General features: G+C 43.8%; 1 protein-coding gene across 1 annotated transcript in view; it reads right to left on the bottom strand.

The window, feature by feature from the left end:
• Positions 1–454: 454 nt before the first annotated feature.
• Positions 455–15,400, bottom strand: part of IL17REL (interleukin 17 receptor E like) — an 85,296-nt gene continuing 70,350 nt past the window's right edge. Inside the window, exons 14-18 of the mRNA XM_084810942.1 lie at positions 13,716–13,781; positions 10,017–10,074; positions 8,500–8,678; positions 5,827–5,881; positions 455–3,133 (exon numbers count right to left, since the gene is read on the bottom strand). Of these exons, the coding sequence (XP_084667068.1) occupies positions 5,837–5,881; positions 8,500–8,678; positions 10,017–10,074; positions 13,716–13,781 (348 nt within the window). The 3' untranslated portion in view covers positions 455–3,133; positions 5,827–5,836. The remainder of the gene's footprint in view (positions 3,134–5,826; positions 5,882–8,499; positions 8,679–10,016; positions 10,075–13,715; positions 13,782–15,400) is intronic.

Below are 15,400 nucleotides of genomic sequence, written 5' to 3'. Positions count from 1 at the left end.
ATCCCTGGCATCTTTCATCTATGCGTGCTGCCCCCTGCCTCCATGGAGCAAAAGCCAGGCCTGTCTGCTTCTCCAGCACATCTTAATTTGTGCACACAGGTTTGAACGTCCACGCACTTTCCTTAAAAATCCCCTAAAGGCAACATGTGTTCCAACAGCATCCATATGTCTTGAATTTACACATTTCTCTTAAATGAGCCCTCTGAAAATCCTAAGACCAAATTTCATACATATGGGAAAGGATTCTTTATTACCAGGCCTCCCTCATGCTCCTCAGTCCCTTTCATCTTTTCTGGGCTCTTACGTAAACAATTCCCTGTGTAAATTAACTAATCCCACATGGTTTCAGATCCTGCTGTGTTCACATCTGTTTGCTTCACTTATTACACATCAGAAATAAAGAATGTCTGACAGGAATTTGGAATGCAGTGAAAGAAAGAAATGACAAACATTTGGCATTTTGTAGAATTCATGGTATTATTCTAATTTCTAAGTATAAATAATAGCAATGATACATAAAAGAACATTTCCTTATATCCTACAGATTTCTTTTAAATGTTAAGGATTCCAAATAGCTAACCAACCACAGGCCCAACTTCCCTCCATGGCTGGAGCCAATGAAGGGGTTTCCTCAGCTGAAACAGTGAAAGGATAATATATGTAAAACTGCACTATCACTACCAGAAAAGAAAAAGAACTCTAGAAGGGAATATCCTGCCCAGTGCTCTTTATAGTTCTTTTTCAATTTTACATGCAGATTTTTGACTTCAAAACTATGCTGAGAAGGATGTTCTGATTGGAACAAGGCAACCCTGAGTTCTTACTAGGCCACTATAGGCAGCACTATTGTACCTGCCCAGTCTGCCAAAATCTTGGTTCTTTAATATGGGATCCTTACCACGGCCAGTGCAAGAGGCCAGTGGGCCCTCAGCATAGTGTTGCCGATCAGCTCTTTGCTGCTGCCCATCCACCCCTCTGCTGCCCCCCACCACGCCACTCACTGTTGCAAAAGCCCAGCCACCAGCTGCATAACCCTCTGCCCTCTTCTGCTGTGGCAAAAACCCATCCGCCAATTGCTAAAGCCCATCTGCCAGTTGCCAAACCCTGACAGTTGGTTGCCCAAGCCGCCCTCCCACCCATCAGCTGCTAAAATCGACTCCCCAGCCAGCCAAGGAAGAGGATGGTGGCAGCTGCTTCAGGAGGCTTGGGGGTAAGGATGGGCCCTTCTGAGCCTTTGGGCCCTTGGCTTCTACCCACCTATGCTGACCCCTGACACCAGGCCTGATCTTTACCAACCAGCCAGCCAAACCAATGCCTCCCTTTTATTTAAATTGCCAGTGCTCTTGCATGTTTCTCTGGTGACCACTTGTACAAGTCACAGAGTGCTTTTTTCTTCCCCCCAAATCATTCCCACACCCTCATTTCTCCCTTGCAATACTTGGCCACAGCAGAAATTATTTCCCTGTCACACTTAGGACCTCTAAATGTTAAATCCTTCCTACTCTTATCTGTCACTACCCTCTTTCCTGAGCATATCCCATTGTTTGCTCCTAGTTTTTCCCTCTAACTGCTACCAGGGGAGCCCTTCCAAATGCCTCTCTTCTAACCTCTCTACCACTCCCACTTACTGCTGCCATGCTTCCTTTTCTTTTCCATTGATTACCCCATTATGTGAGGGAAAGGTCCAAATTATGATAAAGAGCCTCTCTGCATATCACCATGTCATACGTCCTAACCCAAACATTCTTCTGTGAGGTTCAGAAGGTTTCACTCATCTCCACTCAGAAGTAAGCCCCACTGAGTTCAATAAGACCTACCCCCAGGTAAATGTGTATAGGACTGTAGCCTATGTGTATTTCTGGGACAAAATGTGATTTGAATGTAAAGAAATAGATATATGGGTAGCACACTTGTATGGCCAACATCTGAGCAAAGATCAGGATAGTTTGGTTGTCTCCCAGAGATGGTGTGCAAACACCTTTAAATGTCCTGAGGCACTGAGCTATTGCACATCCTGACTCACTTGACCTGTTCTTTATCCCCCTAATCACACACCCTGCAACACACACAGAGCAGGATTCTAATTTTGACTCAGTTTGGGGTGAAGGTTGTACAGTAGGCCTGGTAGAGGAACAAGAGCATATAGCAGCTGCAGCCTGCTAATCTGTAACATACTCTCACAGATCCTTGTGGTCAAGAATTAAAAACTGGTCTTGAACACATTTCATCAGAAGCAAGTCCCACAAAATTCAACAAATTCCCACAACAGAAGTATGCTTCGGACTTCAACCACAGAAACAATGTATGCAGTCTCTGCTTACATAAGTTCAGCTCTCCAATAAACCTGAGAATTGTTCGAGGTTTGGGTTTCTGTCCATGGCAGGACTTCCTCAGTAATAAAAAGGTAACAACTCATAGGACGAACACAAGAAATAAAACTACATGTAAAAACAAACTCTACAAAATCCCTTCTGTTAAATAACTCCTGGGATGCCCATGGGTTGTACAAAAACACATTTGATTAATGGAATTGTCTTCAAATAGCAACTGTACACAGTGAGATTTCTTATATGGTCCTTACACATTACAGTAGTACTGTGGAAGATGCTTTCCGATAAGCTCGTCCTATGGCATTGCTATAACGTTTAAAAGTGCACCAGAACTACACAGGCAAGTCTGATACCACAGTTCTTTCCCCTGGAACTGGCAACCCACTAGGTGGGAAGGAGGGTGCTGATTCTGTACAAAAGACCTAGGCTACCATCCCCACCCTTCAAATGTTTACAGCAGCATCATGGAATGAGCCCGTGGAAAAACAGCTCCCACCACATGTACTGCAACAACTAAATGGCACAGTAGTTGATTCAGAAGGAGATCAAATTGATTACAGGAGACATTTTGCTACTGTATTCCCACTTTTCCCTTAGGCCACTGTGTAAAGGAGTTTGCTCTGCAAAAAACCTGACCTTGTGAGTAGTCTTACTGAAGCCAATGAGGGTTATTGGCATGTGAGAACTATTCACGTAAGTAACAATCTGCAATGGAGAAGTCTTCCAGTTACTGAAGAGCTTGAAAGAGTTCTGCTGAATTCTTGTTTTTTCTTCATCAATGCAAAGAACGGTTGCTCTTCATTCTGAGGAGGAACAAAAAGCAACATGAAACTGGTGAAATGTTGACATGCACTTCTGACTCTATCAGCAACTAGAATTGCAAACTTCTTTTTTTACAAGCCCACATTCCTGTGACTAACAGCAGCTTGACCTGCCAACATTTAGCAGGCAGGAACAGTCATAACTGTGCAGTTCAATTCTGTGCATGAATACTCAGAAGTAAGCTCTCCTGAGTTCAATGGGACTTAACTCCCAATTAAGTGTGTGGATCGTAGCTGTAATGAGATCAAGCCAGGGCTTTGTGTGTAAAATCCTGCAGTTGAGATAAAAAGTCATGATCTAAATCTGCTTCTGACCCTATTTATGAGAGCCTTTTTAGACTGACATTTCTAGGTCAAAGGTTGGAGCAATTAGCTGGAGGTAACTGGTGATTTATTTAACAAGTATTATTGTCAGTTTTCTGACAGACAGACAGAGAGACTCTAGTTCTCTTCCCTAAACATGATTAAAATTCAGTCCTGTCTTCCCAACTTAAGAAATAAGTCATGGACTTTGGAATTACTTAAGCTATCAGTTATTTATCTCCTCAAACCAGCCACAACAGCCCAAACCCAAATGCATCATTCCAGATGTCACATTTTGGAAAGGCGAGGACTGGTGGAAAGATAAATGCTTCAAATCTATCCCTAGAACAGTGTTACCCAAAAGTGAATAGAGGCCTTACATTATTCTAAATGGGGAAAATAAATTTATAGTAGGAGGTTTCAGTGTGATTACAAATCCTAATTTAGGTACATTTTGGGGGTTACTTAGCCCTCTCATATGATGAAATTACCAAAAGCATTTCTGACTCAACTCAAAACCAATAATACAGAAGATATCTGCAAATTATACTGTTTGAAATCTCTCTCGGTTATATTCATATATTGGTTGTATTTTTGCCTTTTTGAATTTGACTGCAGATAGTTCCCGTTCCTGAGTACTATAACTAGTGCTGTGCCAAAAATTTATCCCACTTTTTTCGACCATTCTCATTCAATTTGATAGAAAAGAAATGGCTTCCTAAAAGAAATTCAAAGGAGGAGAAATTTCAAAGAAATTATCATGGGTTAGGTTTGTGGATCTTGTGGTTAGCTTACCTCTGAGATGGATGAGGAGTGTGCATGAGTGTCCTGTCTGTTGTACAATAACCTCCATGGCAGCCTGTAGCTTCCTCGGCTGCCTGCACTTCTGTTAAAGCCATCATGAGGAAGACATCCTGAGGCAATTCCTTGCATGGGGCTTTTTCAGTTCAGAAAGTGCAGGTGGCCTGGGAGGCTGCAGAGCAATGGAAAGATGTGTAATGGAGAGAGAAAACATGCACAGCACCCTCAGCCACCTCACAGTGATTAGGTAAGCTCAAAAATACCACCAAAAGAAATTCAGAATTCTGCCTCAAAAAAAATGGAAGCCTTAGCACAGTTGATGCTGTTGTCACTTACAGAAGCAGTGCAATAAACCAAAAATGCTGAGGAAAAAAGAAAGAACCTGTGCTACAACCCCTGCCAATAGTAAGCCCTATCTGTGAGAAACTGTTGGAGAATTTCTCATCCCCCTAGGAGAAATTCAGTGAAATTATCCCCCCAATTTCCCTGTCCACAAATTTTTGTAGGGATGTACGAAACACTTACCTGGTTTTGTTCAGGGATATCTGTGGTGGGGGGGAGGCGCTCCATCCCTCCCCCCAAAATCCTCGACGGCAGGGAGGCAATCCGTTCCTCCCCCCCGGAATCCTGCCTGGCCAGCTCCGCTCCGCAGCCAGGCCGCGGAGCCACCGACCAGGCCAACCTGCAGCGGGGCCTCCAGCTGCTGCCAGGCTGCTGCAGACGCAAATGGCGTCCTGAGTAGGGGATGCCATTTGCGTCCCTATGGTAGCCCGTGATAGGCTACGTAAATATTTACGTAGCCTATCACGGCTAAAGCGGGAACACAAATGGCGTCCCCATGCCATTTGCGTTCCCGCTTTAGCTGTCATAGGCTACGTAAATATTTACGTAGCCTATCAAGGAGAAAATGGGAACGCAAATGGCATAGGGGACGCCATTTGCGTCCCCGCTTTAGCCGTGATAGGCTATGTAAATATTTACGTAGCCTATCACGGGCTACCATAGGGACGCAAATGGTGTCCCCTACTCAGGACGCCATTTGCATCCACAGCAGCCTGGCAGCCAGGCAGCCCAGAGCCGGAGCCGCTGCCGCCGCCGCTGGAGCCACTGCCGCAGCCAAAGCCGCAGCCAGAGACACAGCCAGGTAGGCTCTGTTTCGCAGGGCTTTCATGGGATGGTGGGGCGGGTTGCTCCCTTCCGCCACGGATTCCAGGGGGCCGAATTCACTGGAATTCGCCCCCCCTGGGATCCGTGGTGGAATTCTCTAACATCCCTACAAATAGGCTGAAGAATTTTGATAGGCTATTTGCACACAGCTCTAACTATAAATACGTTCAGCCGACTGTGGTTACAGCCTTTCTTCAGACCTCCCCTGTCAACATAGGGAGATGGGTGTGGGGAAGGGGCAGGGGCGGGGGTGGAACATGCATCCCCACCTCCACTATAAACTTCCATTTTGTGAATGCCTGAAGAGGGCTGATGTTATGTTGACATCTAAATGAGTAATTTGGGCTTCAAAGCAAAAGGTTTTCAGAATGTCAGGAGACTGTAGAAAAAGAACACATGCCCACCTCTGTGATTTTATATCTGCTGCACTTTTCTCTTCATGTTTCTTTCTATGACAAACTGAAAAATAAATGTTATCAGCTAATATCTTGCTTCAGTGATTTAGTTATTCATCATACTGATATCCTGGCCTTCCCTCAATGATAGCAATCATGGCAGTGTACATGGCTTTCTCCCCTGCCAGTTTTATTTTCACAACAACCCTGTGAGGTAGTTAGGCTGAAAGAGGATGACTAGGCACAGGTCACCCAGTGAGCTTCATGACTGAAGGTGACAGGAACTTGGGTTTCCTCAGTCCTAGTCCAACACTCTTTACACCGCACCATACTTCATTCATGTTGCCTTCTGTCTGACCCATAACAAATTCAGGTGCGAACAGACTGCCAACAAATTGTGGAGGACTTATATAAGTCTGTCCTGAAGACACACTGGATTGAGCTACATGCTGGGATTCACTCAACTTGACTTGTAGTGAAGCTGTGTTTGTATTGGAAAAGCAGAGTGATTTCACTCATCCATGTACATCATCCAATGACTGCAGCATCCAAACACAGCCTGGATGAGTGGAACAGCCATTGCAGATCAAACAATACAAACAAGGCTTAAATATCACCACTCATCACTCCAAACACAAATGTGTTTGTGTGTTTTTTAATGGAAGGAGGTTGTAATTCAGCCATATGTCATGTGACAAATCATCAAGTAATGACTTCCTGGAGGCAGATAACACATGTGTGAATCAGCCCATCATTTCTTATTATGACTGGATATATTTTCATTAAATGAAGAAAGCCAGTAGGGTATCTGAATGCTCTTTCATAGTTCTATATTTGATGGAACAAATTTTACTTACTTCATTTTTTTGGTGGTTTTGTAATGTGAGAAGAAGGTATTTGCATTCCTTCCTTACAAGGAGATGAGGTTACAGCTTGCACATCTCCTTCCCAGAAATGCAAAGGATCAATTCTGTAGTTCCTCTACCATGAAAAGCTGTCCTGTGCTAGATCTTGTTTGGAAATGTAACCATCAGAGCAATGGCCACAGTGAATTTATTACTGAAATAGTGCCATACCTACTGACCCAAATAAGTAATATATTGGCAGACTGCAATACCATTACTCTGTTTAATTCTTGTTTATGATTGGCATGAGTTATATACATGAGAAGTCACTGTGCTATTCTTTCTCATGTATTCTCACAACAATAAGACATGGGGCATTGTTGGCTTAGGCCCTCTAGAATATGCCTTTCTATTAGTGGATGTTTTACTATTGGAATTCTTGTTGTGTGAGCAACAAAGAGAGAAAGAAAAGACAAAATGGAGGAATTTAGGAGTATGGATTTGGATTATATCAAAGGCCTGAGACCAGCACCACCCATTTACCCTTACTTTCTAAGTCAGACATTTCTAGTTTGCTGGAAGGCTTACAAGAAGTAGGAATGTTCTGTCAAAGTCTATTGTTTGATCCAAATCTATTGTTTAATTAACTTCAGAAATTGCATCACAAACAAAGACAAGAATGTATTGTCCGTCAAAGAGATTGTTCTAGATGTTCTACGTTGCTCTTGATAAGATTAATTCGGGCTGTAGGAGAAGGGGATTTTGTTTTAATGCTGAAACTGTTTCTTAACTTAAAGATAGTTTAATCAACACTATGTACATTTCTTACTTTAAAAAAAAAACATTCAGAAAGGAAAATACAAATAAGTTGCAAAACCTCCTGTCTTTCGAAGTTTTCTATTAACCCAGAGGGAGGGGAAATGAAGTATATACAAGGAACTCAGGTAAATTTGAGTTCACTCGTCACATCTCCTGGAGTCTGTCACTCAGCCCAGAGATTATGACCAGCCACCATGAACTCAACTCTGGACTCTCTCTCCTCAGCTACTTGTGTATATTCTATGTGCTCACTTAATGACCTCAGCAAAATGAAAGCTGTTGTTATCCATGGAACAGTGGCTGGGTATATTTGCTATCCATCATGAATTACTAAGGCTCCAGTGCTCAGACGCTGAGCAACACCTGACAGAGCACCTGCCAAGCAGTACAGGTGAAGATAGTTATCGCTGTCTGATACTTTCTTTGTTAAATTAGACAGGGAGATGTCATCCTTTTGCAGCCACAATCCTTGCCCTCTATTTCCTCTTACTTCATATGCAACCAATTTTACTGCTACAGTCACTGGAACAGAATCAAACATACTATAAATAGGCTTCACACAAAACCCATTATAGGTACAGAACAATCAGAACAAAGAGCACTTTGTACAGGGAATAGCTGAGGAAGTTACTAGATGCTCCAGTAGGTGCATGAGTGAGCGCCTTGGGCTATCATTGTAATGTCCAAAGGGAAACTTGCTTAGCAGAGATGCAAAAGCTACTGATTTTCACAATGTCTGTGTATTTTCCCTATGGCAGTTCTCCTCTGGACATTAGCAGGGAAACACAAAGGGCAGAATCACAAAGCACTGCTCCAAGCACGCACCAGTGCTTCTAGTAATGTCCAAACCATGCTAAGCCAAGCCTGAGAATCCTCAGAACTTGCATAACCAGAAACCCTCAACCAGGAATTTGCATCCTAATGCTACAGCAAAGCCTTTTATATTATTATTATTATTATTATTATTATTATTATTAACAGTTCCATGCACTGCAATAAATAAGCATATATTTCTTACTCTCTCCTGAAATGTGAATTCATTCTTAGATTTCATGCTTTCTTCACATGGATGAGTAGTAACTGGCAAAAGTTTGTGTCCAATGAGAGCCATCATGGTTACAAGTATGACAAGTAACGCTACGATAGATAGGATACTTAAGGACTTTTCATACTGTTCTTGACTCTGAGTAGAAGAAGCTAGAAAAGAGAAATGTCCTCATTTAGTATTCAGGATCTACCTTTGAGAATAAGCAGCCCCTTAATATCTGAGTTGTCACCATTAGAACATTTTGTGTGCTTACTGCCTTGTTTCTTGGCAATGGCAAAGAAATGGCTAAAAATAGAAATGTAGTTTCGATCAACAGGGCCTGCATCAGCACCTGGCACCCTCAGGCAGTGGCTGGTATTTCAGTGCCCCAGTGGAGCTCACTGCTATCATCAGCCCTGCCCCCACTATCACTAGCCTTTGCATCTGCAAGCCACTTTAACTACCCACAGTGCCTCGAGGTGACACTACATTGGGGGCATTGTGGATAAATGGTGGGTGATGTCTTGTAACTGTCCCCCACAAATTGCAGTACTGTGCTACCACCAGCAAGTACGCCCACCAGTGAAGAGGGCTCATCAAATCTTGAGCTGTCCTATGAACAAATATCACTAAACTCTTCTTATTAAGCCATCTGCTCTCATTTCCTTTGTTCTTTCTTTCATTTTTTCCCTCTGTTTCCAAGTGACCAAAATCATTACTCCTCCTGAACCTGCTAGAATGGGGATGGTGTGTCTGTGTGTGTGCAGGGGGAGGGGGTCTGGAGGGCAGTGGGGGGAGGTAACCAGTATATGATTTGGGCATCAAAGTGGCCTACCAAGGCTCCTCCACACACCCAAAAAGCTTTTACTCCTTTTCCCCTCAGTTCAACTGACCAGCAGATGAGATAGCACGTAACAGCATCATGAATCTCCACAGGCCAGAAGGACCCTGCATTCAGTATTGTAATTCATTTCACAACAGGACAATTTGTTGTTTATGCTAATTCTAAAATTTATATCCCAACCTTCCATGGCCAACTGGCATTCCTGGCCAATGGAGAGCCACACATAGTCACACATAGGAGTTCTTGGGGCTGCCGCCATGTTTGCAGCCAGGCCATGCTAGTTTGTGTGAAGGTGCCATTTGTTGGAACCAAGGCTTCCCTTGAGGTGGGGTAATCATGGTCACTGAGACTTCTGTGATGGCAGCAATACCCTTTCCGCTGCTGTGGAAATCCCAGCAGCTACATATACACCATTCACAGGAGGCACCAGTTCATAGGGCATCTTCTGCTGTGACCCCAGTGCTGGCCCCTCATACTCCAGGTGCAAACATATGGGGGTCACCATCATCTGTCGACTGGCCCCAAGCGTAGGCTTAAAGGGTAAATCTGCAGACCAAAGGATGATCACATTACTGTGATGGCCTCCAGAATCTCTTTTGCTGTATGAACCCAAGGAATATATTATTCATTTTAAGGTTACACTCATGCTATTATCAGCACCTACTGCAGGGAAGATCACAAATGTATGAAGGAATAGAATAGTCCACATCTGTCCTCCAACCCTTAAAAAAGAAAAGGGGTGGAAGGTTATTTTCCTCTAATAAACTGTCACGGAACAGTAAATGAAGCCTTTTTAAAGCACCTATCCACAGATGATATAGATTAGATATAGATATTTTTAAAAAGAATAGTACAGCCCATTAAGAAATTATCTGTTTAAATTAATTATATTTATAGCTGTGTTTAAAAACACCAGTCCCAGTACAGATCATTGTGGCACCCACAGCTGCCAACCAGGACTATAGGCCAAAGTGGCTCTAAAACTCTTTTCCTCTGATCAGCTTCTTTGATTAAAACAAACTGCTTGCTATAGCTATCTAAATACTAAATACTGAAGGTGCTCTTTAAAGACTAAAGCTCATTTATGTTGTTCTGCCACACACTTGGGATTACACTGGGGGAGGCACAAATATGTTCACTCAGGGTCAACATTATGTAGTTTCCACAAGGAGGCTGCGTGAAATAATTCCAACAAGTAGCTGCCACATTTGGTGAGCCACTCAAGAGCAGCGGCTGACCCAGCAGAGAAAGCAATTTAATCTCTACTGCTTTAGATCTTTTTTTTCTTTGCAGTTTACAGTGGTGTGAAGAAAAGCTAACCACATGGTGACAGCTGCCCTCTGGAGTGATTTAAAGCAACCTCCACACAGCAGCCATAACATGTGCACCAGCCCTCAAAGAGTGGCACTGTGCTCTATGGACACCACCATTTCTGGCAACAGAACTCCACTTTTGATTCAGAGTGGTTCTTTCTTTTTTCTTTCTTTTTAAAGAAAACTCTCTGACAGGGACAGAGAGACATGCCATGGGGCAGCAGTGTAATGGAGTCAGGACTCACAGGGTCAAAGCGCTGGGTTTTGATTAGCAGGGACGTCATCTGCCACCACCATCACCACCACCTCCCAGAAGATCTGGGAAATGCACATTAAGCTAAATGACCTAGAGCATTTGGGGCTCTCGCGGAGTTAATTTTGGGCTTGGTATACTAACTAGTATGGGGCTGCGGTGGCTTAGTGGTTAAGACGCTGAACTGCAGACTGGAAGGTTGGCAGGTCAGCAGTTCGAGACCCGAGTGCCGCGTGACGGAGTGAGCTCCCGTCTTCAGTCCCAGCTTCTGCCAACCTAGCAGTTCGAAAGCAAGAAATTGCAAGTAGATAAATAGGTACCGCCTCAGCGGGAAAGGTAACAGCGTTCCGTGCACCTCGGTGTTCAGTCATGCCGGCCACATGACCACGGAAGCGTCTTCGGACAGCGCTGGCTCTTCTGCTTAGAAACGGGGATGAGCACCGCACCCTAGAGTCGGACACGACTGATTGGGGACACCTTTACCTTTATACTAACTAGTGCTGTGCACTGACCACAAGATTTGGTTTGACCCCAATTCGGCGATTCAAGAAACAGCACAGTTTGCCCCAGACTGACCCAGAGGCTGCCTGTTTCAACTGGGGGACAAATCTGAATCTCGATTTGGAAATCTGAAGCTCCGTGTCTCCCACTGACTATCACTGGAAATCAACAAAGGGCTTTTTTTTTTCTTTTTCTTTTTTGCTGTTTGACAGAATTGGATGGAATTTGCAGGCCTAGAAGCCCTTTGTGAGGGGTTGAAGCCTACCAAATGTAAAACAAATAAATGCAGAGAGGTTCTTCTGTGCTAGACACTTTTGAATTTTATTTTTTAAAGCAAACTGCAAATAACTTCTTTATTTCTTGGCAAAAGTGGATGAAAATGGCAGGTATAAGTGCACCTTCTGAGGGGAACAAGCCTGCCAAGTTTCTGATGAATAGGTATGGGAGGAAGATTGTGCAAGGATAGCCTTTAAAGCAAAGGTGGACAACATGCGAGCCCCCAGGCCTTTGAGTGCAGCTCCTGCCACTCCCGCTGCCCACTGCACTGCTTGCATTCAGCCATTTGGTGACAAAAAAACCCTCAACCTTTTGGATAGAGACTCAAAAGTACCAAATTTAGCTTGTTTTCAAGCTAAATTGGGTCCTTTTGAGTCTCTGTAGTGGTTTGCTGCCAAATGTCTGTAGCAAACCACCCTTTTTTCCCACTGCAGGTGGTGCAGCAGCAGGAATGCAGAACCTGAGGGAGTCTGTGAGCTGAAAATTGGCCTCCAGACTGCCCAGAGTTGCCCATCCCTGCTTTAAAGTTCTGGGGTTTCTCCCCCACCACCGCCACAAAGATGCACTTATTCATCTATGTTCTTTGCAGGCAACTGTTATGAAAATGGCACACCGCACAGGTGAGGCACTAGCTAAGAAGTATGCAAAATTTAGGAAGGATAAATGCAGGGCTAGGGAGTTATTATGAATTAAAAACAGCTTTTTTGTTTTCTGCTAAACTAGCACCCAAACTAACTATTGTCACAGAAAGTGCAATAGGACCAGGGTGGATGATGCAAGTGGAGCATACGGTGGCAGAGGCAGAAGGACTTGAACATCCCATATTTTCCAAGCAAGCACCCAATGCTTCACCACCCTCCAAGTCCAAGGAATTCCACAAAAACACTTTTCACATCTCCACTCCTGTGAGGAAGAGCTCGCAAAGAGCACTGAACACCAGATCAGTCCTGCAATACATTATTTTGGTCCCCTTCCCGAAAGCACTGGGAGTGAAGACCACGGAGAGGGGCCGTGGCTCTGAGGTAGAGCACCTGCTTGGCATGCAGAAGGTCCCAGTTCAATCCCCGGCATCTCCAGGTAGGGCCGGAAGAATCCTGCCTGAAACCCTGGAGAGCTGCTTCCAGTCAGTGTCAACAATACCGGACCAGATAGACTCATGGTCTGACTCAATATGAGGCAGCTTCCTATATTCCTAGCCCTGATAAAAACCATCCAGTGTGAATAGAGGCTAAAATCATCAGTCACAAAACTGCACCCCGTCCTCTCCCTGCTCCTTCTCCCCAGCCTGGTGGTTTCCTTCTATGGAGAGCTTGGGGAGAAATTTATCAATTCTTGCAGACACAACTGTCTCACACTGTGTCCCTCCAAACCCGAATTGCTAACCATGCTTTGGGAGGGTTCAGATTCAGACCACTTCGGAGGAGCCCTGCTTCAATTTGGACATCTCCCAAATCTTTCCGAATCTTCCCAGTTCAGTTCATGACTCAACCAAATCCAAAGCACACCCCTACTGCTAACTATTAGAAAGCAGGCAGCAGAAGTTGAATTCCTTGTAGTGCTGCAGGTGCTAACTAGATTTTAACTATTAAAAATAGTTAATTTTTAACTAACCATAGATTCCACATCCTGTCATTGTGATCTTCTAACTTGTTCAGCTTCTGTCGGCTAAAGTATTTGCATTTTAAAAATGATGTAAATGGATGATTCTCTCAAACAGCCTTTCATTGTAGCTGCAAATGTTTGGTGATAAGATTCTAAAGAACAAACTAGACTCACGGTGTTTGGTGTTCACCGGTTGTTTGCTAGGTAGCTCTTTTTTCTTTATTTTTAGGACCACAAATAATTTATTAAAGCACTGTTTGGGGCAGTGGCAACACATTTAAATGATTCATCATGCTCTCTGCACACCTCTGCTGTACTATAGTCAGAGGCAGAAGGGAAGGAGGAAGAAATGATATTTCCCCTGCTGGTTGTTATTTGCATACTGCCACAGGACAGATCTTTAAAATGGAAGGCATACCTGAATGCAGACGTTTGAGCCACATGTTTTCCTTGAAATGTTGACGGATGTTGAATTTAAGTCACCCTGGAAAAGGAAAATGCAAATCAGCCTCAAGGCAATAGATAGACACAAAGCAATAGATAGACCCTTTTCCTCTTTTGGCCATGACACTCATTCTGCTGTCTCACAAAACACAACAGTGTACATCCGTGGCATGTTCAGTGGGGCAGCTTCCTGTAGAGTAGTGCGAAGACGGGACTAAAGGAAGTGCCCTAGGGAAAGGCAAGTATCTTTTGTTGATCAACAGTTCTCCATTTACTATGGGACATTGGTTGTGTGGATTGGGAGTTGCCTGCTTCTAATTATTGTCATTTCTACTAAATCATGTGGACTGTCAGGGGCAAGCATGGGCTGAGTCACCCACCCTATGAGGGGATGACTCAAGAGTTGTCTGACCACTTTTGTTAGACTCATCTGAAGACCCATTCCCACATGCATGTTAATTGCTTTATCATTTAAATGTTAATGCATTGCAAAATGTTTTGTTTTCTCATACTTGGAGGCTGATCTTGCCATTACTAAAGACCACTAAGGGGCCACATCAGTGTTGCAGGAAATCATGGGACACTGCCTCTCAGAGCCAATTACTTTAAGGACATAGCGAGCTGCTAGAGTAGGCACAGAGGGGCCAGATCCAGATTGGGATGTTAGTGTGGGGGGTATGGGGGCTTTAACCCCTTTTCTTCTATTCCCACCACCGCCACCATGCTATGAGACTGAACCAGATTACGGGGACAGGACACCTGTAATTTCTATTGCAAAATACTGATCCAAAGTAATGTCCGTTTTGGATTTCAGGGACTAGACTGACCATTCCCAACTGGGTACCCTCCAGATATGTTGGACTACAAAACCCATCATCCATAGCCTGATATAGTCAAACATATCTGAAGATATGTGGAAGGCTGCACTAGACTTTGGACAGCTTCATGCTGATTCCCAAGACAAGTAGGAGAGAACACAATCAGTTCTGGAAGATTTGATTGCCATGTTGTCATCATGACTTTCTCCTTCTCTAAATGAAGAAGCAGGGTTTTGTCTGGTCTGAGGTACAAATGGTAGTAGTGAATCATAGTTTTATCCAATTTAGTTGGGGGTTGGGTCTCAGTGACCAATACTTGTTTTGTACTTCCCTTTAAAACCACATTGAAAACTCAAGTGTAGCAATCTCTGGTCAGTCAAGCATTTAGGGAGACATGTGGGTGGGTTTAAAAAAACATAACCTATTATTAGGAAAGCCATTTGTCTTGAGAGCTCGGTATGGAAAAACAACTGTTTGTTGTTAAGTCCCTATGAGAGGATGTGGAGGAAACTACTGAAAACCAAAAGTGAGTTGAACAGAACATACCAGTTCCATAATGACAAGCTGAGGATTTTAAAGGACAGAGGTGTTTCATAGTAAAGCCTGGCTACAATCCAGTAGTATTTCATTGTTTTTTATTTAAATATTTCGGGCAATTAAATATTTCAGTTGCTTTTTATTTAAATATTTCATGTTTTATGTAGGGATGGACGAAAGTCCCTTACCTGGTCCCGCAGCTGTTTTCGGTGGGGGGGGAGGCGCTCCGTTTCTCCCCCCGAAATTCTTGGTGGGTGGGGAGGCGCCCCGTCCCTCCCCACCAAAATTCTGGCCGGGGGGGAGG

The sequence above is a fragment of the Heloderma suspectum genome, chromosome 7 (genome assembly GCF_057233095.1).
Source record: "Heloderma suspectum isolate Gila_16-S chromosome 7, 16-S_ref, whole genome shotgun sequence".
Classification (NCBI taxonomy): Eukaryota; Metazoa; Chordata; class Lepidosauria; order Squamata; family Helodermatidae; genus Heloderma; species Heloderma suspectum.
This window is presented reverse-complemented; position numbering and strand designations above follow the sequence as displayed.